The 25,701-nt window shown below is 54.3% G+C and overlaps 2 protein-coding genes across 5 annotated transcripts; one reads left to right on the top strand and one right to left on the bottom strand.

Moving 5' to 3' along the window:
• Positions 1-1,331: 1,331 nt before the first annotated feature.
• On the bottom strand, positions 1,332-12,371 carry SNRPD3 (small nuclear ribonucleoprotein D3 polypeptide). Its single transcript, XM_036874962.1, has 4 exons — positions 11,852-12,371; positions 10,335-10,478; positions 3,322-3,514; positions 1,332-1,562 (listed from the first exon to the last, which is right to left on the bottom strand). The coding sequence occupies exons 2-4, from the start codon at positions 10,458-10,460 to the stop codon at positions 1,501-1,503; spliced, it is 381 nt and encodes a 126-aa protein (XP_036730857.1). The 5' UTR covers positions 10,461-10,478; positions 11,852-12,371; the 3' UTR covers positions 1,332-1,500.
• A 193-nt stretch (positions 12,372-12,564) lies between these two features.
• GUCD1 (guanylyl cyclase domain containing 1) lies at positions 12,565-24,989 on the top strand. Of its 4 annotated transcripts, XM_036874958.1 has the most exons (7): positions 12,576-12,900; positions 15,043-15,177; positions 17,227-17,311; positions 18,161-18,326; positions 19,507-19,598; positions 21,476-21,717; positions 22,404-24,987. In XM_036874958.1, exons 3-7 carry the CDS (start codon positions 17,301-17,303, stop codon positions 22,493-22,495), a joined length of 603 nt encoding a protein of 200 aa, XP_036730853.1. In that variant the 5' UTR covers positions 12,576-12,900; positions 15,043-15,177; positions 17,227-17,300; the 3' UTR covers positions 22,496-24,987. The 4 variants fall into 4 exon arrangements, with proteins under 4 accessions (XP_036730856.1, XP_036730852.1, XP_036730853.1 ...); XM_036874961.1 differs by lacking the exon at positions 15,043-15,177 and having other exon boundaries at positions 12,565-12,900; positions 21,605-21,717; positions 22,404-24,989; XM_036874957.1 differs by lacking the exon at positions 15,043-15,177 and having other exon boundaries at positions 12,573-12,900; positions 22,404-24,988.
• Positions 24,990-25,701: the final 712 nt, after the last annotated feature.

Raw genomic sequence — 25,701 nt, 5'->3', positions numbered from 1 at the left:
CTGACATATATACACTACCATGTGTAAAATAGCTAGTGGGAACCTGCTGTATAGCACAGGGAGCTCAGCTCGGTGCTCTGTGATGACCTAGAGGGGTGGGATGGGGGGTGGGGGGTGGGAGGGAGGCTCAACAGGGAGGGGATATAGCTTATTCACTTCGTTCTACAGCAGAAACACAACACTGTAAAGCAATTATACTCCAATAAAAATAAAAAATCTCTGCCTGATCTAGGTTCTTCCTCTCCCTCCAGTACTTGTACCATCTGTTCAATGAGCAACATTCTAAGGGCCGATAATTGATCCCTTTTCCTCAATAGTTTTTGCTGTAGCTCATCCTTCACGGAATCCCTGCAAGACCTCTCTTCAGTGTCCGACTTCTCCAGGTTGCTTTCCCAATTTCTGTGCTTTTGTCAGCTATTCACTGCACACCGTGCTCTTTAGTTACCTTCGCTGCATTAAGAGCTGCAGCTGTGCCAGTCCATGCTGAGATACTCTGATAAACGCACAAGAACCTGTCCCCTGAATCACCACAAAACTGCTTATGAAGCCAGTACAGCAGCCACTAGGACTCTCTGAATTACCTTTTTTTTTTTTAAAGTCCTGACACATCAGGATCATTTTTTAAAAATTAATTAATTTGGTTTTGGTTGTGTTGGGTCTTCATTGCTGTGCGCAGGCTTTCTTTAGTTGCGGCGAGCGGGGGCTTCTCTTCATTGCGGTGCACGAGCTTCTAATTGTGGTGGCTTCTCTTGTTGCAGAGCACAGGCTCTAGCCACGCAGACTTCAGTAGTTGTAGCACACGGACTCTAGAGCACAGGTTCAGTAGTTGTGGCACACGGGCTTAGTTGCTCCGCGGCACGTGGGATCTTTCTGGACCAGGGATGGAACCCGTGTCCCCTGTGTTAGCAGGCGGATTCGTAACCACTGTGCCACCAGGGAAGCCCTGAATTACCTTTTAATATTGGATTACTTCTGCTAAATGCTGAGTCACTGGGGTTTCCAGGCTACAAGGTCATAGCATTAGGTTTTTTTCACAGACCATGACCACGTGTGTTGTGTTGTTCAAGCTGAACTGATGGTGCGCCCACAAAGGCTGCCTGAACAAAGTGCTGCATGAATGTCCGTGCCGACAAACGAGGCAATCTGTGCACCCTCGGAGTTGTTCCAAGGGCTTAACCAGCAACTGGCCTGGAACAGCAGCTTACGCTCTTATCAGTAACTATGCTACTTCAAACTGGAAAAATGCAGGGCATCTCCCAGGGTGTGAAAGTTTAACCTCCTGCCAAAGCAAACACACACACAAAAAAAACTACAAAATGAACACACAGTCCTTATAGTCTCAAAAAGAAAAGAACCCACATTTATTTAGTTTAACATTTACCCAGATCTAAAGAAAAAGATGTCAAAAGATAACCTAGGACATATACATACGCACGCACCCCCTGACCCAGATAACCTAAAAGAAAAAAATAAGGGCAAAGTTCTGTCCAACAGATAAATTTATCTTCGCTTCTGGAAGATGTTTCCACGTCCCATTCCACGTCCTCTCCCTCTTGCGGCCACTGAAAGAAAGGTGGGGAAGAGAAAGGACAAGGCCAGGTCAGTAAGGACTCATATCACAGAGCAGCCAGAGACCCAGGACATGGCCCAGGAAGGGGCCTGAAAGGCCACCCGGTCCAGCACCACGCTCACCCCGTCACATTTCACGGGGGAAACAGAGACCCTGGGCGGGGCAGGTGCCTGGCATCAGAGCTGGAGAGGCCCTGGACTCCTGCCTTCCAGCCCAGCACTGTTCCCCACCAGAGGCAAGGCCTTGTGGCAAAGGTGGTTTGGGGACCCAGTCTGGGAACCATAGAAAAGATGACTTCTCAGAGCTGGCCCAGGGTGAGCTAATAAAACACGACAGATGCATTTAATTCACACTTAAAATTCTGAAACAAACAGATGTTAAATGTTAATATCTATTAAATCTGGGTGAGGGGTTTTATTATTCTTCGAGCTATTCTGCAGGTGTGAAATATTTTGGAATGGGGGGAAAAAACCAAAACCACTCCCCACATAAAGATAGCTGTTCTCTGTGACCCAAAGGTTCTAGAAAACCAGTGGCTTTGAAGAACAGGTGAAAATATCCTGCTGGCTACTAACTGGAGCCTCACCCCTCTCCTCTTACAGATCCTGGGGCTGGCGCAGGCACAGTGGCTCAGGCAGAGGTCAGCGGGCCGAGGCAGACTCACTGCCAAGCGCCTTCTAGTGCACGACCACTGGGCTCCTCCCTTTGCTAGAGAAGATGGTATCGTTACACAGTGACAACGAGGGCAGCCTTCCTTGAGGAAGCAGAGAGAACAACAGCTGTAGCACAAAGCTGGAACTTCTGAAAATCGTTCCTTCTCCAGGACAAAGGTCCAGAGCTTTGGTCCCATCTCCCCACAACTCTCTCTCTTCCAGGAAGGGCAAGGAGATTCTCTGATCAGTTTTTCTGGAGGGCATTTTAAAGGGTTACTCTACTGTGTCTTTAAACTCAACATATGTACTGCAGCTAAAGATACTGACAGAGACGCCAGTGACCTTCCTGCACTGTAAAGCCTTTTACCAATAAATACTAAGACGGTTCCTAGCGACTGCATTTGCTTTCTTAGCTAATCAACATGGCAGAACTTTTCAGGACCCACATACAAAACTCTGGTTGGGCTAACCAAGAAAAGAGGTCAGACCAAGTCACTGGGAAAAGGCTAGTCCCACTTTTGGAAAGTGGTAAAGGAAGGACTTATTTTCAAATGTAAGAAGTTTTGAAAATTAAGTCAGCCCCCTTTAATGGGTAAAGATGGCTCAAATCTGCTTACTTCTTATCTGAAAGTGGATGCCCCCCCCCATTTCCCTTATTTATGTTGTGTATCAGTAGACATCCCCAGCCTCAAGAGGAACTATTATCCCATTGCTTTAGGAGTCAGCTGATCAATACCACAGTGCCTCTACTCAGCAAACTAGACCAGGGCAAGCTTCCCCCAGACACCCCAGAATTTCTGAAAACAAAGGGCCTCCTAGAGAGTCATTATAGGAGACTTATCTACTCTTTCATTTAAGTCCCCATCTTCTTTCTAAGGAGCCACTTTGGATTTTGCATAACTCCTGTGAATGGGATCAGGTGAGGCAGACAGAGAAGGCAGGGTACTTGGATCCCCCAAGACTGAAGGGAAAAGGGGTGGCAGTGGGTATGGAAATGGCTCAGGTCAGGTCCACCCCCATGCCCCAGCAATAACAGGGCATTTCTAAAAGGTACACGGCACACCCACATGTCACAACCAGTGCACGAGGAGCACCTACCTTGGGCCTTCAGAATAGCAGCCTTTCCCCGACCGGCCCCCGAGCCTTGGTTTTTATTTTTCATGCTCTTTAACATGGGTGCGTTTTTCAGCATGTCAGGCAAAATCAGAAAGCGGATCTTGCTGCCACGGATGTACACCTGCTCCAGCTGTGCCACTCGGCCATCTCTGTATGTGACTGTGATGTTGGACATCTGGAAGGGAACCACCGGCTCATGAGTAAAGGCCAACAGCACCAGTGGAGAGCAGGGTATGTGAGACAAGCCTTGGCAAGGAGGGGAGTCCAGAAATGCAGAAACTCACATCACTAAATAAAGCTGGGGGAACTCCAGAGGGCCTACTGTGTGCGCCAGGGACTGTGCTCAGCACTTCACAGAGATGGCCCTAACAGTATGAGATTTCCCATTTTTAAAGATAAAAAAACTAATGCACTTGTCCAAGATCCAACAGCCAGAAGGCAGGGACTCCTGATTCAAATGCCTGGACTGGCCCCCAGAGCCCCAACTCTGCCATCCTCGCTCTCCCACCAGCACATGATAAACTAACTGAAATGGCTTAGAATTGCTTGTCCAAACCCTGTGTCCCCTCCCGCATCTGCCCAGCACACGGACTGCAAAGGTGCCATGAGGGTTACGAGCGTGCACCAGATGCGGTCCCTGACCTCCCAGGGAACACGCTCGAGTAGGTGAGACAGAGCCCCTCTGGCTTGGGTGACAGGGACTGAGAAGTGGGGGTGGCAGTGCATGCATGAATGGCCCAGAATACAGGACAGGTGTGAGGCGAGAGTTCGCACAAAGACCAGACAGGACATGGAGCAGGGGAACTGGGACTGAGGGCAGGGTCGCCACCTCAGAGACTATGGGGCCGTGCAAGTTTGTGAACAGAGGCAGGGCGGACAGGGCTAGGGCGGCACTTCGGACAGATGAATGCGTGAACCGTGGGACAGGGGGTGGGGGATGGAGGGGGGCTTAGAGGAGAATCCAGCCAGGATAGGTCGGGCGCGGGAACGTGACACAAACCTGCCAGTGCCAATCTCAACAGGCACCACGTTTATCAGATAAAACAGCTTATTTTACCAGCCTTCTGCATGGAAAAGGACTACAATTTATTCAGAATGGGTCAAGCCCACATGGGAGAGAGGTGTGCTGGCTCCCCAATTTCTGACTGCTTGTTGTCACCTCAGCCTGACTTGCTCTTTTCTTCAAGTGTTAACTGGCCCCCGCGGCCTCTGCATGAGCGCCCAGTGGCAGAAAGATCAAACACGCTCTAAGGCTGCTCTGCCGCTGCCAAACCGCCTCCCCTCCAGCACATCCTGGTACATCTCACTCCCTCCTCTGTCACTGCCTCCCCAACCCTCTCTGAGAATCCCTGACAGAGGCTGTTACAGAAGATCAACAACACTTACACTGAGTGCTTTCACAAACGGCACGTGTCCACCTGGGCTGAAGCAAGAAAGAGCCCAGCATCACTAGTCCTATTACAGCCTAGGAACCAGGCGGGCCGCTGCTCTCGCGCTCTCTCCACGGCACCAGCAGAGAAATGGCCGTGCCGTGTATCCCTCTGCCGGGTACACAGCTTGTCAACAAGCCCGAGCTGTACTCGCATCATGAGCTAAAGGCAGCAACTTGCGTGAACTCGGTTTAAATGAAAGTCAGGCAGGAACACACCATCCATTCAACTCTCCCAAACAGCCACAATGAAACACAGATGACATAAGCCAGGTGCCCAACTGCAATGACACTTTGGGGAGAGAAGATCTTAGTACAGACCGTCTCTGTACTCATTACCCACATGTCTGGGGCCGGGATGGAGAGTGCCGGGTGGCCAAGGATAGTCGGTCACAGCATCCCAGCTGCGGGGCACACGGCGAGCAGCCAGCAGATGTTCACCCCCTCCCTGTCCCACCATCCTCATTTTCCTGTCTGGAATCTGACAGTCAGAACTGAGGGCTTGATGCTTTCAGAGGCAATGGGATCCAACAGGTTTACTCTAGGCCTCATTTTAGAGACTGTCGCCAAGTTCACAGACTTGGGAGTCAGACACTTGGGTTTAGATCGGCTCCTTCCATGCTTGGTCACCCTGGGCATCTGGAAGCTTGTCCTCGGAGAAGTCCTGTGATGACTCAAGGACCTATTGTGTGTAAAACCCCAGCATAGTACCTGGCACAGAATGTGCATGCAATGAACAGAACCTTCTGGCACTATTAAGCACACAGCCGTTTGGAGACAGGTCCTAGTTTGACAAGTTAAACTAAGACTTTAAAATACTTAACAGCACCCAGTAGAATTTAGAATTTGGTTTCTAAATTCTACTCCCAACCTAAAAGAAAGCAAGGCTCCTGAAGAAATGGCTGATTCCAGAGCTGGGTTAGGGAAGGTAAAAGATGAGCCTGTAACAAGCATCTTATACCAGAAGGTAGGGATGTGCTCCCCCAAAATGACCAGGACACACCAAAGGACACAGGAGTCAGCTTGAGAGGCTCCTACTGGTCAAATCTGGGATAACTGGAACATCAAAATAAACAATGACAGCAACGGATTATAACACCCTTAACAAAACATATTGACAGTATGAGCGTATATTGATAGTAAATGAATGGATAAATGGGGGGTAAGGGAAGGCACTTCCATGCAGCAGACCCAATAAATACAGAAAGAACGATGGAGGAAAAAAAAATTATTCTTTGCAACCGTAATAGTAAAAAGATTCAAGCAAGAATCTTCACGGGAAGCTAAAAGGGGCTGAGGAATGGAACAATAATGAGGAACCGAATGCTCACAAGGTATTCACTTAAAGAACCTCCCCACAAAATTCTCATTAGTTACAAAAGGAAAAGGAACATACAGTGGAGAGACCACATAACACCTTAACCAAAAGATCAAGGTTAACATTGCAAACAAGGGGCAAACAGGTGTTTAGGCCTGACTGACCCTCTGAGGAGACAAAAGCACACAATAACAGCCCATAAAAGCATAACCCAAATCTAATTAGGAAGAAGCATCAGAGAAACCCCAATCAAGGGACATTCTAACAAAATAACTGGCCTCTAGTCTTCAAAATCATCAATGGTGTGAAAAGCAAACTTGGAGGAACCGTCCCAGACCAAAGAAGCATCAAATGAGTTGACAACTAAACCCAGGAATGAGGCAGAGGACTACACGGCCATAAAGGACACACTGTGCACCTGTAGAAACTGGTTACACTGCAGGTTAAAGTACTGACTCAATCTTGGAGTTCCTGAATTAATAACTGTACTATGGATACAGTAAGAGGAAACATACACATATATACACAACATATTATGCAATAAAGGAGTATGATGACTGCAATCCACTCTCAAAGAGCTCAGAAGAAACATCTAGGTAGATTTTTCCACAGACCATTATGCCACAGCCAAGAAAACAGTTCAAACAGTCCTGTCACCGATGGGGTGATCATGCCAAAGCCCCCAAAGCATCATTTCTGCAGAATCTATTAACTATCACTTTTCCCCCACCAGAACGTCTAGGAATTACGTCACTTTAAAGATAATGAAATTTTGGATTTGGTCCTTACTCTCTTTTTAAAAAATAACATTTACTGTGCTTTATGATCACAAGCTTAACACATGATTGTCATTTTAAAGTAAGAAAAATATTTTTTAAAATTCCCCCCCACCCCCGCCGGCCCAGCTATTTTTTAAAATTTAATCACATATAATTTCCCACGAAAAAACAACTATTCACTTTGGTCCTCCTCAAAAACTTTTTTTTTTTTTAATTTTATTTATTTATTTTTTGGCTGCATTGGGTCTTCGTTGCTGCATGCGGGCTTTCTCTAGTTGCAGTGAGAGGGGGCTACTCCTCGTTGCGGGGCATGGGCTTCTCATTGTGGTGGCTTCTCTTGTTGCGGAGCACGGGCTCTAGGCACACGGGCTCAGTAGTTGTGGCTCGCAGGCTCTAGAGCACAGGCTCAGTAGTTGTGGCACATGGGCTTAGTTGCTCCGCGGCATGTGGGATCTTCCCGGACCAGGGCTTGAACCCGTGTCCCCTGCATTGGCAGGCAGATTCCTAACCACTGCGCCACCAGGGAAGTCCCCCACACCATTTTTATAATAGAAAATGTTATTAAAACCCAACATCAAATGGCAAACACTGAACTCCAGCTGCCCTCTAGCAAAGAACAAGCAGAGGGAGAGCCAAGAGGACACTCTCATCCCCAAAGGGCAGACTTACTGGGACTAGGAAGAAAGGAGAATAGCAGGCACCATTGGCCTCCCACCCCGGGGACACGTGAGTCAACTGTGCTGGGTGCTCACCACAGCGGGCTCAGCTCCGCCACAGCCTGCTGGGGTCTATCCAATGCGCCAGGTTTCGCTATACACCGTGAGGCCTCGAATCTTGGCATGGGCAGGGTAACAGGCTGAATTGTACCCACCCCCCAAATTCATATATTGAAGTCTTAGCCCCCACCAACGTGACTATATTTCAAGACTGGATCTTTACAGAGGTAACTGGGCCGTAGTCCAATATGACTTATGTCCTCATAAGAAGAGATTATGATATGGACACACACAGAGGGAAGACCACGTGAAGATAAAGGAAGAAGACAGCCATCTATAAGCCAAGGAGAGAGGCTTGGAATAGATCCTTCCCTCACGGCCCTCAGAAGAAACAACCTTGCAACACCTTGATCTCGAACTTCTAGCCTCCAGAACCCTGAGAATAAATTTCTGTTGTTTAAGCCACCCAGCATGCGACTCTGTTATGGCAGCCCTAGCAGATTAACACAGGTGGAAGGAGGTGGCAGGCCCCCACTATCTGACATGCAACGGCTCATTTATTCTGCACTACAGTCCTGAGGCTGAGGTGCTATTTTTATCCCTGATTTAGAAAGGAGGGAACAGAGGGTGAGGGAGGTCCAAAGCTCACGACAAGTCACACCAGGTGGCAGGCTGCAATGATTCCAGATCCATCACAGGGTCTGTGTGCTTTACTTCACACTGGCTACCATCAGAGAGAACACCAAGGTCACGCGGTCAGACACCTTACCTTCACGTTACAGATGGGAAGTCTGAAGCTTTGCAAACTCAGAAAGTTATCCAAATAAACAGCTGAATAAACACACGAAGATTCCCTATCCTAGTCTTGCATTCTACTCACCAAACTGAAGCACCTTAAAATGGATGAGGATGCCTTCAGTCAGAGGACTGGACCTATGACAGCCATACCTCACGAAGGCAAAGGAGGCCTGGCTCCACCAGACCTGCAGAGAGCCCACCCACCCACCTCTGTGGTGTTAACACCGAGGAGAGAAACCTGCAGTCACCAGATGTCTATTTCCCCAAACACGAGGGAACCCCCAGCTGGTCAACCTGGCAGGAAGAGGATGCTCAAAGCTACAGAGAAATCACAAATAAACCAATGAACCCTGTGAAACAATGGATACTTAGGACACCTGTCCTGCAACATGACCTTGGGTAAGTCACCTCACCTCTCTGACCTTCAGTTTTCTCACCTAGAAAATATCAACAGGTACCATATGTTGACATTTACAATGTGCAAGGCGCTGAGCTAGTTGCCACACACACTCATCTGATCTTCAGAACAGCCCTGGGGTGGGGGTGTTACCCCAGTGGCAGTCTTGGGAGTGCACTGCTCAGACTGGGATCCACCACAGCATTCACCCTGAAGCCACTCTCTTGTCAAGCTGCCAGCCAATGACTGACCACAGTGGGGGTATAGCGCCAGGCCACCTGTGCCCCATGCTAGCTCTTCCAATGAGAAACCTTCCTTTGCCTGGCTGAGACTTCCTCAGAGATACACTACCGTCTAAGGCTCTTCCTACTCAACCCTCCTTCCTTTCCCCTCTCCTTTCCCCAGTGTCAGACCAGCACCCCAGACTGAAAGCTCTCCTGCTCCCTCTCCTTTACCCTTTATTGTTAGCTTTCCCAGTCAATCTCTTGCAGAACTAATTCTGTTCTCATTTTACAGATGAGAAAACTGAGGTGATTAACATGCCCAAGGTCAATCAGAATTCAAAGCCACATCTGATTCCAAAGTCCAAGCTCTTAAGGAGAAATTATGTTACACACTTTGTAAAGCGATGCCATACAAATCCACGTGACTATTAGCAAAAAGCAACGCTGTGCCACGGGAAGGGCACCACATCAAGAAGTGGCTCCAACATTAACAGAGTGACGATCAGTAGATGAGTCCTTTAATCTTATTCTTCCTATCTTTTTTTTTTTTAAGGTTTATTATTTATTTATTTTATTTATCTCTGGCTGCGTTGGGTCTTAGTTGCGGCATGCGGGATCTTTCGTTGCGGCTTTCCTCTCTCTGGTTGTGGTGCGCGGGTTCCAGAGCACGTGAGCTCTGTAGTTTTCGGCACACGGGCTCTAGTTTAGACATGTGAGCTCAGCAGTTGTAGCGCTCAGGCTTAGTTGCCCCATGGCACGTGGTATCTTAGTTCCCTGACCAGGGATTGAACCCACGTTCCCTGCATTGTAAGGCGGATTCTTTACTACTGGACCACCAGGGAAGTCCCCTATTCTTCCTATCTTATGGATGATAAAACTATCACCAAACCTGCTTACCTCACAAGGTAGTTGCTATAAATGCAATCAAACGAGATGCCTCCCCCAAGAAAAATGGCAAATAAACACAATATGTGAGCGGAGGATTCTGCTAACTGCAAAGCACTATGCAAACATATGGGGGTAATGAACAGTGGCCCCGAACCCGATGGTCCTCTTGAAGGTAGTGTCACTTTTCTTAAACAGGTCCCCAAAATATGGGAGAAAATGATTATGGGATTGGGAGACACAAAGAACAAAGTTAAATATTCCAAGCTTCCGAATGGCTCTTATTTATACTCACATCCCCAGTACCTGTAGCAGTGCCTGGCACACATTAGGCACTTGGTAAATAACTGCTGAATGAGAACTTCAAAAAGACCCCCAACCACCATCTTTCTGTTCTCCAAGGCACAGGCTCAAGCTTCCCCCACAGCCTCAAGTGCAAAGCAGGATACCTGGCAGTTCATGTTGTCCTCTGCTTCAATGAGCTTCCCTCGATACACCTCACCAGTGTTTGTCTCACATGTCACAATGTGACCCTCAGCCTCATGTAGGACTTTAATCGGTACGCCAATAGACATCTCGGCAGGAAGAGAGTTCTACAGTGAAAAAGACAACAGTTAGTTCACCTTTCAGAGCCCAAGAAGACATGTGGCAAACACCATGCCCTCAAGGCCTGAAACTACACAAAACTTAGCAAAGATGCCAAAGGTGCATTTGTTATTTTTTTTTTTTTTTTACAGAAAAAAGTAGCTTAACTCCTAGCTTGAAGGACCTATCTGGCAAACACATGCAAGATGTGGGTGGGGAGGAATAGGGGGGCTAGAGGGAAAGCTAATGGGAATGAAAAGTGCCTCCCATCTCCCTCCCACTGCAGATCGCTTACTTTTCATCAAATAACTATGTGTTCCCCAATACTGTGTGTTGGAGAAGAGAAGGTTGGAATGCATGTATATTTGTCAACCCTCAGTTGTGGGTAACATCTCTTGGAGAACCTATGACACAGACCTGAGCTGTCCAAGGCAGTAGCCACTGTCTGCATGCAGCTACTGAAATTAAACTCAATTAAAATGAAATAAAATTAAAATAGAAAATTCAGCCCCTCAGTCACATTAGCCACGTTTCACGAGCCCAGTGCAGTGGGCACTAAGCAGTGCAGATACAGACCAAAAGATCCAGGCAAATCTAGAAGAGGCTGTGCGTTTAATTCAACCCATTAAGTGCTCTCTGACCCTCCACTTACTTCACCATCAAGGCTAAAGAGAAAACAGCAAAGTGTTCACAAAGTGACAATGTGCTAAAAGCAGGAAATGCTTATCTTGGAGGAAAAACATAATCAGGGCAAGAGACTGACTTGACCTAATTAAAAAGGAAAAGCAGTGGACTTTTTCTGTTCCAAGATGGGCACATCTTGTGTGGTCAAGAGAGGAAAAGGAACAGGAGAGGCTGGGAAAGACTTAGGAGTGTGGATTTTATGCTGAACGCAATGGGGGATCCACGGCAGTATAGGAATTATCCGATGGAAAGGCATCCGCACTTACAAGATAAATCGAACACGATTTAGAAGCAGGGAAACTTGATAAAAAGTTGTGTACAGTGTAGAAAGCATGAGGGGACCAGTGTCTGAAAGGGGGATGGAGGCAGAGATGCAAAGGGCTTTGAAAAGGATCACCCAGGTAGGATTTCGGGAAAGGAGGCAATCAGCCAGAAATGATCTCAAGACCATTACCTGGATGATTCAAAAAACACTGGCCTGGAAAGGTATAGAAACTGAAGAGCATGTACTTTGGGGAAAAGCTAACGAACTCACTCCCAGGCGCTAGTGAGGCGACGCTCATGTTTGTGTGGCCGAGCTTCCCGCTCTTCTCCCTCCCCGAGCACCGCAAAGCTTCCCGGCAGCGAGTCCTCCTCCAGCCCCCGGCCCCTCGCGGGTACCTCGGCCTACCCTCGCCCGCCCCCGGCCTCTCCTCACCGGTTCCGGTCTCCTCTTCCTTTCTGGTGCAGAGGTGTCTCTTGCGACTGCGAAGGCGTGAAGCGAGTGAATGGCGGCTCCCACGCTCCCAGAATACCACGCGTTCCCAAGATGCCTCGCGCAGGGCCCGCCCCCTTCCTTTTCCTAGTGGCGGGCGCAGTCTCGCCTCCGCTTCCTCCTCACCCCGCCGGCTGGGAAACTTGGGCTCTGGTACAATAGTTCCGGGCCCGGAAGAGAGGGCTGATGACCGGACCCAGGTGCCGCCGGAAACATCGACCCTCGGGCCGGCAAGGGCAGAGGGGGGTCGCGTTTCCAAGCACCCCATACCAGCGACGGGCTGGACGGCAAGGCGGGCATCGGGGGCGACAGGCGGTGGGGCCGAGGGTCAAGACCTGCCCTCACAATCTAACCTTGAGAACCCGGCAGCGCCAGGTAAGGGGCGCCCTAAGCGAGGCGAGTATCCCACCATACGGAAAGGGAAACAGGGACGGAGCGGAGCGGGGGCGGCCCGTGACCGTCCCTCCAGGGGGTCGGAGTGGGGCTTGGTCTCCCGGAGCCCCGCGCTCTGCCTCAGCCCGAGGCTGGCGGAGGAGCTGGCCGGGCAGAGGCGGAGCTTGCCCGGGGAAGAGCCTCTGGGGAGCCCGCGTTCGCGGAACGCCCGGGCCTGGGCGGAGCTTCCGGGGAGCCGGGCGGGGAAGGGGTGCGAGGCCCGGGAGGCCAGGGGCGGGGCTCCCGGGAGCCGGGACCGCTAGCGACCAGACGCGCTGAGATCCCGAGCCCGGGGGCCTGGAGGCGTAGGAGTCGGGGCGGGGCGGGCCGCGGCCTGGAAGGGCCAGGGCGGGGCTGGGGGCGGCCCAGCCGCTGCCTCCCCTTCACCCCAGCGCGCTGGTGCTGGCGGTGGCTGCCCAGGAACCCGGCGCGCACGGGTCCCGCTCCAGCCCCAGTCAAAGCCGAAGCTGCAGCCGGCTCCGGGCCGGGGCCATGGGAGCCCCCCGCCGCCCGCGTCATGAGGACGGAGGCGGAGGTAGCGGGGCCGCCGCTCGAACCCGGTCAGTGCTCCTCGAGGGCTCAGCTCTCACCCCGGGGAACAGGGGGGACCCCGCCCTAGCGCGGGGCAGGGTACGGCCGCGCGACCTTGGGCCGACGGCCGCCGCGTCCCGGGCTGTAGAGCTTTGAGCGAAACCTGGCCAGGTGTGCACTCCGCCTTGGCCACCCCACCGCCAGCCCGGGTTAGTTGGGGTTTCCTGATACTCCCTGGGCTGGGACCCCAGGCAGCTCTGATTGCGGTCATGGTGGGAGGGTCCCCGTTGAGAGGCAGGAGCGGCACCTTCCCCAGAAGCGAAAAGTCCTCCTGGGGCTTGGAAGATCTTGTCCCCTCGGGTAGTTAAGGCCTAGAAGGACTGGGAACTGGTTGGGAGTACAGAGCAATGGGGGAGGGCCTTCCCCTGGCCTTCCAGACTCGGCGTTTTGTCTTGCTATAGTTCTTCACTCTCTAGTTCCTCTGGCCCAGGTGGCCTGAGTTCCTTTGGGGCGGAAACACAGACTGACCCGTTCAGTGCCGCGGGCCTCAATTTGCTTTTCTAAGTGGGGGAGGGGGAAAGCAGTGATTCCTGCTCTGCTTAAGGCACAGGGTTGATGAGAAAGAGAAAGGGCTGGTAAACTCTAAAGTGAAGTGCCAACACACTGAAGAGATCAGGAGCACAGGAGACCCCAACCCTATGGCATTAGTGGGACACTGTGATTGCAGCAAGGAGTAGGGCCCAGGGCTACCCTGGGATTTGCCTGCCTACTCCTCTAATTACCTAACTCTTGTGATCTTGGATCAGACACTTGCCTTTCCTGAGCCCCTGCGGAGTAGTGACTCAAGTTTACAGGGAGCTTTCTGTGGGCAGGCACTATGCTAAGTTGTTTACGTGCAGAGCCTCGTTAATGCTCATAATGACAAAGTCGGTTACCAATGTTATTTGCACTTTTGCAGATGAGCAGACTGAGGCCGAGAGGGGTTAAGTATTCAGGGCCAGTGAGCTGTCTTCCTTCTTTGGCGACAGCTGCCAACTGAAGCCAGGCCAGCACCTTCCAGGCAGACCCTAGCTCTCAGGTAGGACAGTCCCTTGGCTCCAGGCATCAACATCTGGCAGCAGTTTGGGCTTGGAAGGCCTCGCCTACTCTTATCACCCCCCACAGGAGTATCTCTGGGTCCCTGTTGGCTGACCTGCTTGTGCCAGGATTCGGGATGGCCATGTGGGGACGTTTAGCCACATTGGGGATGGGGTAAGGATAAAAGAGTTAGAGATCAGGGCAAGAAGAGAAGGGGCAGCAGAGTTCCCGAGGGCCCTAGAGAGCCGCCGACCTCTGCGACGTTTACAGCTGGGCATAGGGGAGGCACAGGAAGAGTCAAAGCCTGGCTAAAGATGGCCCAGCTAGCTAGTGTCAGAGCCCAGGCCACAGAGCAAGGAGGGAGCTGTGAACAGAGGACCACAGTCTGGAAGCCTGGGGGAAAGGGGAGTATTGTGGTGACACATAGGCCTAGGTATCTCGAGGGATAAGGCCTTTTTGGAAAAAAACGCCTTCCATTCGCAATTCAAGCATGTTTGTGTTCCTGCTGTGGTCTGAGGGTTGGGAGGAGGCAAAGGTTGTCTGCCTGCCACTGAGGAATTCCCAGTCTGTCCAGTGGGGAAGTTACACACCACCTCCAATCCTCCATATATAGGGCCTCAGGGAGGGAAAGAGACCAGAACATTTGGATGGGAGACCACCTTTCAGACTAAGGGATATGCAAGAGCAAAGACTAGGGAGTAAACAGCCCATGTAGAGAAAAACAAAAAGGCAGTTTAAAGCCACAGTGAGGGGTTCTTGAAGAGGGAGGCACCCCCCACAAGGGGACAGCACACCGCATAGGCTTCTCCCTCCACTCAGCCCGTTGGGGGATTACTTTAGGATGTGAACACCTGGAGGGCAGGGCTTGGTCTCAGTTACCTGTAATGTCCCCAGAGCCTGGCACAACAGTGGTGCTTAATAAGTTCGTTTTTTTTTCCAGCAAAGGTTTGAGTTACTACTAAGCATCAGACACTAGGCACTGGGAATAACAGTGAACAAGATTAGCACATTCTCTGCCCTTAGGAAGCTTAAAGCCTAGTGGGGAGACAGGATAGCTTTATTTTATTTTTCTTGTTTTTGTTACTTTTGCTAAGTACTGTGAAGGAAACAAGGAAGTACTGTGAAGAAGAGCCCCTTCTCCCAAAGGTACAGTCAGAAAACACCTCTCATGGGAGGAGACTTTGAGCTGGGACCTGAATGACAAAAAGGGGAAGACTTGAGTACTGAGGGTAAGAGAGTTCCAGAGCTGCACATATAAAGGTCCTGGGGTGAGGGCCAAGGTGAAGCGAGTGGGGTGGGCCCTATAGGCCTTAGTAAGAGATAAGAACGTTATTCCAAGAGCAATGGGAGACTGTGGAAGGGATCCCTCCAGCTGCTGTGTACAGAAACAGGAGAGGGGCTGGGGGTAGAAATTGGGGCAGAGGACAGGCAGAAGTCAGGCAGGATGGAGCCCTGGGGGCTGAATCCATGACAGTGGGTGGAGGGGAATATCAGAAGGCCTCTAGTCATGGCCTGGGTTCCTTTTAGAGCATCCTGGGGTCGGGGAAGGAGGGAGCAAAGCCTGAGCCTGCCTGGTCTCAGTGTGCCAGACCCCAGCTAGATGGAGGTCAGGGCTCACGGCAGCGCCTGTGAAGGGCTTCGCACACATTCTTGCCCCAAGTGCCCACAGCACCCTGCGGGCTGGCGTCTGTGAGAAAGGAGCAGGCACCGAGAGGCCGTGTCACTCAGCCAGCTGGTGACCTGCACTCACCCGTGCCATCCTGCCTTCCAAGGGCCCTGCAGGTGAGGCATAGGAGGAGAGAGGACAGTACAGTGCAGCAAAGGAGCAGTCACGGGTCCCTGCCTCCTGGGAATCCGTGACAGCCCAGCAGGGCACAGATGAGCTCGATGCGAGGATCTCCTCCTGTGAGCCAAAGCATGAACTCTGGCCTGGCAGAGTGCAGATTAGGGAAGGGGCATAGCCAGCCTGGGATCAGGGAAGGCCCCAGAAGTGCTGGCATCTGAGCCAGGCCTTGAGAGCCGGGGAGTGTTTAGACATGGGGAGTAGGAGCTTGGGACCCACTCCAGGCAAGAGGCTGCCCGGACAAGACCAGCAGGTTGAAAGGCCAGGACAGACTCCAGGATTCATGGGCGGCCCTCCTGGTTGGTGCACGCGGGGGAGGCCAGGGCAGCTCTGCACAGACCAGTAGTGGGTTCAGGAGAGTCCCCCGGAGACCCCTGAGGCAGGGAAACCACATGGGCTGAAAGGGCGTCCTAAGTGAACAGAGTGCTCCCAGCCGGAGAGAAATCCTTCCAGTTCTTTAGACTCTAAGCTCTGTCCAGACTCACAGGATCCCAGGGCAGGAGGGTCCTGCAGGCCACGTGCCAGCTTGCCCGCTGCAGCCCTGCCTGGCGCCCCCTGGCTCTCCTATCTAAGGCGCACCCCCCGGCTTCCCCTATCCTGGCCCCTTGTTTTTCTCCTATGCTGCTTGTTTTTGCTGTCCACCAGGGCAGGGACCTGTCTGTGTCACTCACAGCCATCTCTGGTTCACATGCCAGGCACTTATAGGCTCTTGGGAATTATTTGTTGATTGAACAACTGAATCAGACCAAAGTCCCTACTTTAGAGATGGCCAGACTCAGTCCAGCATGAGGGAGTCAGTGGCCTAGCCCACAGCCGGCCAGTGACAGAGCCGGGGCTGGAATGCCGGAATGCCTAGGTCGGGCCCTTTCTGCTCCGCCCAGGGTAGCGTTCCACATGCAGACACGTGACAGTCCCCTCCTTGTAGCCCTGGGGGCTGTGGAGTCAGGGGCCTCAGGAATTCAGACATGAATATCTGCTGAGTGCCTCCCGGCTGCCGCCCTGTCCCTGCCTCCTCGGAGCGCCCACCACAGAGAGGGCTCTGGAGAGGGGCCTTTGGGGCTGGGAATGCACGGAGTGGGGGGCCAGGCACGACAGGGGTCGTCATGGAGAAGTGACACCCGTGGACAGGAGTTAGCTGGTGAGGATGCGGGGAGGCGAGGAAGCAGAGGGTGCCGGGGCAGCAGCCATGAAGGCCTTGCCCTGGGAGGTATGGGAGCCAGCCCACTGGAGGGTTTTGTGTAGGGCTGGCCTGCTCTGACTGGCATTTCGGGGAGATCACTGCCGTGGTGAGGAGAATGGATTGAGGGGCCTTTTGTAAGGCTGTGGACTGGTCCCTGAACGGCCCCTGCAGGATCTGGGCAGCAGCTGATTATGGTGGGAGTGGCAGTGGTGGGCCCTACACCAGGGTCTGTGACCTCCGTGTGTTTCCATGCAGGGGACTTTGTGCAGCTGCCCGTGCCCATTATCCAGCAGCTCTACCACTGGGACTGCGGCCTGGCCTGCTCCAGGATGGTTCTGCGGTGAGTGGGCAGGCCTTAGCCCTCCCAGTCCACAGCACCTGCTCTTGCGGGGGGGCACACAGGGAGAGACCTGGGTGGGATTCATCGTCCACGTGGCTCTCCTCTGTTGGGGCTTGTGGGAGGCCCAGCTTCCATCCAGGCTCCATCCCACCTGCAAAAGCAAGCAATGGTGGACCAGGCCTTCCAGGTCTGCATCCTGAGAATGCCAGGGGCTCTGGAATGGCCAGGAAGTCCCAGGTGCCCGGGCCTGGCCCACAGAGTGACCCCATGATTGAGATGCGGTGTCCTCCCCACTCCTGGCCTTGGACTCTTGGGAGACTGAGTCACTAGGGAGCTGACCGCTGAGCTGAGGCTGCATGAATATCACAAGAACCTTGACCACTGGGGCACGGAGGGACCATAGCCATCTCCTTGTCAGAGTTTTCAGGCAGCAGCCTAGAACCCCAGGGCAGCCTCTCCCTTACCCATTTTACCTCCTGGAATTCCACGCAAGATAGGGTTCAAGAAAAGGATTCTGTGCCTAAAACTTAGAAAACCACTGATGTGGTCCAAGCACTTAGATGGTCCTAGAGATGAAGCTGGCGAGGCCAGAGAGGATGGCAAGACTTGACCAAAGTCACAGCCAGCAAGAGAGGTCAGACGCAGAATCCAGGCCCTGGACTCCGTGGCCGGCACAGTGCCCCCAGCAGCCTCGGGTTGTGCCTGGCGGTGTGTGGGCAGGACGTAGGAGTTATGACAAGAGACAGAGCCTTCCGGGGGGCACAGGAGCTCAGACAGTGGCTGGCAGGCCCTCGGGTAGAGGGTGACCCGGGCCAGCTCCCCTGACCTCAGCAGCCCATCTGCCCACAGCTACCTGGGCCAGCTGGACGACAGTGAGTTCGAAAGTGCCCTGCAGGAGCTGCGACTGACCAGGAGCATCTGGACCATCGACCTGGCCTACCTGATGCGCCACTTTGGCGTGAGGCATCGCTTCTGCACCCAGACCCTGGGCGTGGACAAGGGCTACAAGAACCAGGTGAGCGCCGGCCACTGGCCTTCACCAGGTGTGGTGATCAGAAGAGGGTGTGGTCCAGACCTGGACACCCAGGTGAGCACGTGGTGTGCAGAGACCGGGGAACCGAGGCAGATGCGCTATGGGCAGGACTTGTGAGCTGTCGGACCAGATCACCTTGGGTCCAGCTGCTCAGAGGACCCCAGTGGCGAGCCGGGTCCCTCCTGACACCCCCACCACAGACACCCACCACCTGCCTTCGACAGCACCTGACGATGCACAGAGGAGCGTCCGGGTGACCTTCCTGTGTCCTTCCCTGTGTCCCAGCATGAGCCGGGCCAGGCCTCAGAGCACACACTGTCCTCCTCCGCCATCATTCGCCGATTTTCTTCCTTCTCATGGGGACAGCTGGCTCCAAGTTGGGTCATTGGTGTTCTGGAAGAAAAACCAATATACTGTCTTTCGTTTCTTTTATTTTTCTTTTTAAAAAGAATGCCAGCATACCCTTGCCAATACCCCAGTGCATTTTCCCACCCTGCACAGCTGGAGCTGGTGTCACCTGCCTCCCGCAGGGTGGCTCACGGCCCACGCTCCAAACTTTGGCAGAGCAGAGTCGCTACCGGCATCGCTGGCAAGAGGGTTGTCGCATGGTGGCCAGTGCCCGTCAACCTAACTCTCCTTTGAACCTTCTAGGCCAGGGGAAGAAGGCTCACGGATCTGGCTTGGTCAGCGTGGCCGTGAGGCAGAGGAAAGGGCCTAAGAGCAGGGTCTTTTCTGCCTCCCCCACAGGGGCTCTGGCCCCCTTAAGACCCCTGCACCAAACAGAGATTGTTCCTTGCTAACATATACTGGCTGAGCCGAGTGGTGGCTAGATATCTAGGGGCCTCAGCCAGCCCATTTGCTCATTTACTCCAGACTCCTGCCCATCAGGGTACACAAGCCCAGGGGTGGCTAACCTTCCTCCGGGGGCCAGCCTGAGCCTGCTGCCCACCCATCTCCTGAGCATCCTCCGCATTCTCTGTGTGGTCCTGTGCTCCCGGCCAGCCGCCCTGCCCGCTCGGGACAGACACAGCTTTCCGCCCAGGCATGCTGCCTGTGCTGTCGTCCTGCAGGCTGGGCTCCTCTGCTAACTCCAGAAGGTGCTGTTTACTTCATCCAAGTGGGGTGAGGGCAGTGGCCTCTCCAACTGCCCTTCTCTCTTCAGTCCTTCTACAGGAAGCACTTCGACACAGAGGAGACCCGGGTGAACCAGCTGTTCGCACAAGCCAAGGCCTGCAAGGTGCTGGTGGAGAAGTGGTGAGTCCACCCCACCCCTGCCCTTCCTTGTGCACCTGCTCACCCACAGACTTGCAGGTTGCGGGGAGGCCTCAGGAAAGGCTGGGGAGTCAGGCAGAACTGGGGTTTCCTACCCAGCTGGCCCTGGGCACTGACTGACTTGCCCCCCCCCCAGGCCTTAGTTTTTCCATCCATAAAATAGGGACAAGTGGGGCTACATGACCTACTATACACAAAACTCTGGCCTGGAGTAGATCCTGAGTGGGGGATGGAGGGACAGGTGAGCAAGACAGACTCCAGCCAGCCCTCGGGCTGCTCACAGAATGGTGGCATAGAACAGAACACAGGGACCCTAATAAAGGGGTGACGGCCTGGGGAGCATGCTGGCACGGTGACGGAGGGTGACAGGGACAGCCCAGGGTGACACTGTCTAGGGAGGCCTGGCTGCCAGATCTCCACACGGGCTGCTTGACCTTACGTGGCTCCCCCTTCTCATCTACACGTGGGGGCAGGACTCAGGAGACCCCGCGAGCGACTTGCCCAGATGCGAGCCATTTCTTTCCCTGGGCTCCCTGTAGGCACTGCGCCCAGGCCTGCTGGCTCAGACCTGGGCTGGGCCCCCAGGACCTCTCTTGGGTCTCCCATTCCCCCCAGATTTCTGTTTTCATTGTAACGTAACCTAGGCACACGAAAGCCCACTGGGAAACAGGGAAAATGTCTCCACACATCCTTGGGCCCCGTGAGCACATGTTGGAGGGAGAGGCAGCCGATGTGTGCTTAGTGGCACTTGACAGGTGTTGCCTTGTTGAGTGGAGAGCTGGGGCTGTCCCCGTCCTCCAGGTGAGGAAACTGATGGGAAAAACAGTGCGAGCCACCACGGCCACCCCAACAACTCAGCCGTGCTGTGACTCGAACCTGGGACTTGCACCCCCGGGGTCCCATGGAGTCTGCTCTTTTCCTTCCAGCCCAGCCCCTGCTTTTCCCGGTAGCTGAAATCCCACTCTAGTACATACCATTGGCAACTCAGCCAGCTGTTTCATTTCAAAGACCAAATGGAAAAATGGCATGTTTCCCTGGGCCAAGGCAACAGACCAGATGGTCCTGTGACTCAGCGTGGCTGGAGTTGGGCCAGGCCATGAGGTGCTAATGTGTACTCCTGAGGAGCTTGTAAGGACGGAGGGCCCAGAGTGGGTAAGCATCCCCCCGTGAAGATAGTGGGGCCCCAGGCATAGAGGACCCTTGCAGCCCTTCTCCCCTCTGGGTCTTACTTGGACTTGCTTCCTTCTGGGGGCATTGGAGGGGGGCCGTGCCTAAGAGTCTGGAGCAGCTGGCTGAACTGGGGGTTCCCCTCGACATGCTGCTGACCAGTCCTTCCTGGGCAGCCCCTTCTGCCACGAGGAGCCTTAGAGAAAAAGAAAAATAACCCTTTCAGAGAAGCATTTGGTTTTGAAACTGGTGAAGGCGTGCTTGGCTCAGATTTTGGGAAGCAAATTAAACCAACAGTTTACATTAATCACGCATCATTTAGGGTAAAAGACCAAGGCGGGGGGTGCTTGTACAAAAGAATTCACTAACCAGGTCAAGAGGTGGGGTGCTGCTCCAGTGGCCCTTGATGGGGGTCTGTCTGGAGCTGAACTGTCACCCTGTGAAGGGCCTGATGGGGCCAGCTTGTCTGGGCACACTCAGAGCCCTCCAACCCTGGTCCCATGCTTGGCCCCCATCTGAGCCTGGGCCACTGTAACAAAGCAGGACATTCCCACCTGCGAGGAGCTCAGGGCAGACACGAGCCATGTCCCCAAGCTTTGTGACACAGAACAGGACAGGGTCCAAGGGGGGGTCCACTTGAGAGACAGGGAATGGGGCCCAGCGGTGCCAGCTGACCCTCCTCCTGCCCACAGCACAGTGAGCGTGCAGGACATCCAGGCCCACCTGGCACAGGGCCACGTGGCCATCGTGCTGGTGAACTCAGGGGTGCTGCACTGCGACCTCTGCTCCAGCCCTGTCAAGTACTGCTGCTTTGCCCCCAGTGGCCACCGCTGCTTTTGCCGCACCCCCGACTACCAGGGCCATTTCATCGTGCTGCGCGGCTACAACCGGGCCACTGGCTGCATCTTCTACAACAACCCGGCCTATGCCGACCGTAAGTGTGGCAGGTGGGAACAGTGGGCAGGGCGGCCCCTGGCCCCCATGACTCCTCCCATTCAACCTGGTGTGGCCAAGACCTACCTCAGTGCCTTCTCCCCAGAGCCCCTGCTCCCCCTGGACTCCCTCATCCTTGCCACCCCTCTGGCCATGCAGGAAACCAGCCACAACTTGGGGCTGTGCCAGCCTCCACACCCCCGTCATCACAGGCCAGCCCTCTCTCCCTCCCACTGCGCCAGCCCCCTGCCACCTCCCGGGGCCCACCCCGCTGTCTCAGCTGCACGGGCCGCAGTTTCCATCTCCCCCAGGCCAGCTCTCCGAGGACAGCCAGCACACTTGTCAGAAAGGGAAGTCTGCCCAGCCCTGGCCCCAGCCCTGGCTCCAGAACCCACCAGGGCTCCCATGGCCCTGGGGATGGGGAAGGACCACCCTGACTCACACAGACTTGTCCCGTGCAACCTCGCGCGTGTTTCTTCCCCTCTCTGGGCCTCACTTTCTCCATCTGCTGAGCTGGGGAAAGGTCAGAGAACAAGCTCACAAAGGCTGCAGTAGGCAAGGAGGGCTTCCTGAGCAGTGAGGGGCAGCCAGGCATGTGGGATGTGGCTTCCCTGGGCGCTAGTCAGGAAGGTGCTCGCCTCACCTGCTGACCCTGCTCTGCCCCTCCTGCCCCTCCTGCCCCAGCAGGAATGTGCAGCACCAGCATCAGTAACTTCGAGGAGGCCAGAACCAGCTACGGCACGGATGAGGACATCCTCTTTGTCTACTTGGACAGCTGACAGCAGGAGCCTGGTGTGCCCAGGCCCTTGGACCCCACCCTGCCCTGCCCCAGCTGGGCCCACTCAGGAGGCCCTGGCCCAGGCCTGGGGCTGCCAGGACTCAGATGTGGAACTGTGGCTCCGGCTCATGTGACCAAACCCCAGGGAGTTCTAGGAGGCTGAGTCCCACCTGCTTAATCCACCAGCGCTGAGCCGTCATGCCACTTACCCTGCACTCCTGCTGGTTGCTGGGCCTTCCCCGGAGCATCTGAGTGGAGCCTCCCCCAGGACCCCAAGGCTGACTCCAGCTGTGCTCAGGGGACATCCACCCTTACAGGTGCCCTTGTTGCCTGTGAGCCAGACCCAGGGCAGAGGGAGAAGCCTGAGCCCGTCTCCCCACAGACCTGGTGACTGAGCCCTGAAGAGAGATGTTGCTTGTCTGTTTGTTTGGAGACTGTGTAGCCGGCCTGGGCCCCAGGGGCTGGGACTGCTCCAGCCTTGCAGGGACCTGGAAGTACTGCAGATCCCCCTGGGCCCTTTGGTGGATGCTGCTGCCCCCTCCCACCTTCCAGTGGGACCAGTTCCTGCAGCTGATTGCAAGGCTTCTGGCCCCTAGGGAGGGCTGGACCTCAGGCAGAAAGGACTCTGAGGCCCCTACGGCCTTCCAGGTACTCCAGCTCCTTGGGGTGGAAACCTGGGCTGCAGGTGGGACCCTGGCTCCTGCTGGCCAGCAGTGCTCACAATGCCTGACCCCGAGGGCCAGGAATAGCTGCCTGGGCCCCAAAGATGCTCACACCCACGAGGCTTCCTGACTAGGCAGGCAGCGGGGCTTGCGTCTGAGGGCGGGGAGCCCCAAGTTTCGCAGGGTTGGTTGCTGGGGCCCTGGGCCTGCGTGGCTGATCAGTGGCTGGGGATGGGGGGGGGGGACTGTGACCCTCCACCACCCACCCTGGTGTTCACATCAGGACCTTTTGCACAGAACTTTGGGTCTCTTCTGTCTGACAGGAGGGGTGTTGCCTACCCAGGATCACACAGCACGGCACCATAGCATGGACTAGAGCTGTTTTCTTTTTTTTTTTTTTTTTTGAGAGGGGGAGGGTGGTGTTTTTGAGATTTAAGTTTTCACTTTATGGGGGTGAGGCTCAACCTCAAGACAATAATAGTGAGATTGTAGGTACTTTGGAACCACTGACACCTCTCTTCACGGGGCAGGTAAGCCAGCCCAAGTTCTCTTTCAAAGGGGCCTCTCACTATACGGACAGAATCTGGCCCAGGAGAGTGGTGGAGCTGGGTCTTGAACCTGGGTCTGCACCTGAAAAATAAGGACAATGGATCGTTCCCAAAGGGGCTGGGGACACCCACGCCTCGGGTTGCCTCTGGCTCGTGGGGTAGGGATGCCCCAACAGCCACACCGCTGCGGCACCCTGCATCTCGGTCTTCCGGTGCCCAAGGCATGATGTAGGGCAGCTGCTACCCCTCCCTCAGACTGCAGACCATGGCCATGCTCTGCGTCTGCCCCCAGGGAGCCGTGGCTGCTCTGAGGGGCAGGGGTGGGCTTTGCTGACAAGGGCTGTCAGACCACCTAACCACATTGTTCCTCAACACCAGACGGCCTTGACCAAGAGAGAGGCGTTGGCTGGGCAGCCACCCTGGGTTTCAGAGACTAGTGCTGCCTGCAGACTGGCCTCGTGTCCACTGCCTTAATGCTGGGTGGCCCAAGATCCCAGGGAGCGCTGTCCCACGCCCAGGAGTACCACACATGGTGGCTTTGGGTTTGGGTGTCCTCAGCAGGGGTCCGGGTAACACTGGTGAGGACAGATGCGTCAAGGGAAACAGGAAGTGGAGCTTTCAGGATGGCTGCCTGTGAGTGAGGCTGGCACGGAGAGCAGCAGCCTCCACAAGGAGCGGTCACGGCACCTCTGTCCCTCAGAGACACTCAATCCCTGGGCTTGGAGGAGGGCTTCTCAGGGCAAGTGCACGTTAGAGGTCACCTGTCTGGAAGATTCACAAGAGCCGCCTGCCCCTGGGATGGTGCCACCTTCCTGGGGAGGGTCACGGAGGCAGGACGCAAACATTGTGTCGTGTTCCTGCACAAATCATGAAAATGGGGCTGGAGACAGAGCCCAGACAGCAGGAACTCTGCCTACAGCACGTGGCACCACAACCCCCTGGCCACACACAGGGTGCCATGCTGGACAGTTGGCTATGTTCACTCCAGCCACCTGGGGACAAAAGGGATCTTTTACATTACAGAGATTTTATACATATATTTTGTTTGTAATGAGCCATTCTCAATAAACATCCTCACTGCGAAATGAGTGGTTCTTGTCTTCTCCCCGGGTTCTCAGCATCAGTGCACGGGAACCCGAGCCCTCGACCTGCCACAGCGGGTTTAGCTGGGACTGGAATAGCTTCCTGCTTCTCAGGCTTGCATCCCTTCCAGTGCCTGTGGAGGCACAGGCAAGCGGTGCTGGAGGTGGAAGAGCCTCGGAGCTCAGCTCGACCTTGACCATGGTTCTTGGAGAGGGCCTGGATGATGCATAGCTGTGGGCAGGAGGAGGACCTGGGAGGGTGGGTGCGGAGTGGGGGGACAGTGGGGCTCACAGGAGGGCATGGGGGGTGCAGAGGGCAGGACTACAGCCCTCCCTGCACCCTGAACCCTTACCTGCTGGCTACTGCACTCCTGGCATTTTGCTTGATAAGAATCTACAGAAAAGGACTTCCCTGGTGGCACAGTGGTTAAGAATCCGCCTGCCAATGCAGGGGACACGGGTTCGATCCCTGGTCCAGGAGGATCCCACATGCCGCAGAGCAACTAAGCCCGTGCACCACAACTACTGAGCCCGCGTGCCTAGAGCCCGTGCTCCTCAACAAGAGAAGCCACTGCAATGAGAAGCCCGTGCACCGCAAGAAAGAGTAGCCCTCGCTCGCCGCAACTAGAGAAAGCCCGCGTGCAGCAACGAAGACCCAACGCAGCCATAAATAAATAAACAAACAAACAAATAAATAAATAAAGTTAAAAAAAAAAAAAGAATCTACAGAAAAAGGAAGTGTTTGGAAATCCTGCCTTATCTGGCATCCTCAGACCTGCCCCAGGTCCTACAGAGAGCTGATGGAGCCGGAGCCTGTAGGTCCTGGTCTCCGGCCAGTGCTCTCATGCTGGCTGACTGCTGCTCGGCCCCTCCCCAAGCCCCACATTGTGGAGACAGAGGTCTCTAAACTGGAGA

Source organism: Balaenoptera musculus, chromosome 14 (genome assembly GCF_009873245.2).
Source record: "Balaenoptera musculus isolate JJ_BM4_2016_0621 chromosome 14, mBalMus1.pri.v3, whole genome shotgun sequence".
Lineage (NCBI taxonomy): Eukaryota > Metazoa > Chordata > Mammalia > Artiodactyla > Balaenopteridae > Balaenoptera > Balaenoptera musculus.
This window is presented reverse-complemented; position numbering and strand designations above follow the sequence as displayed.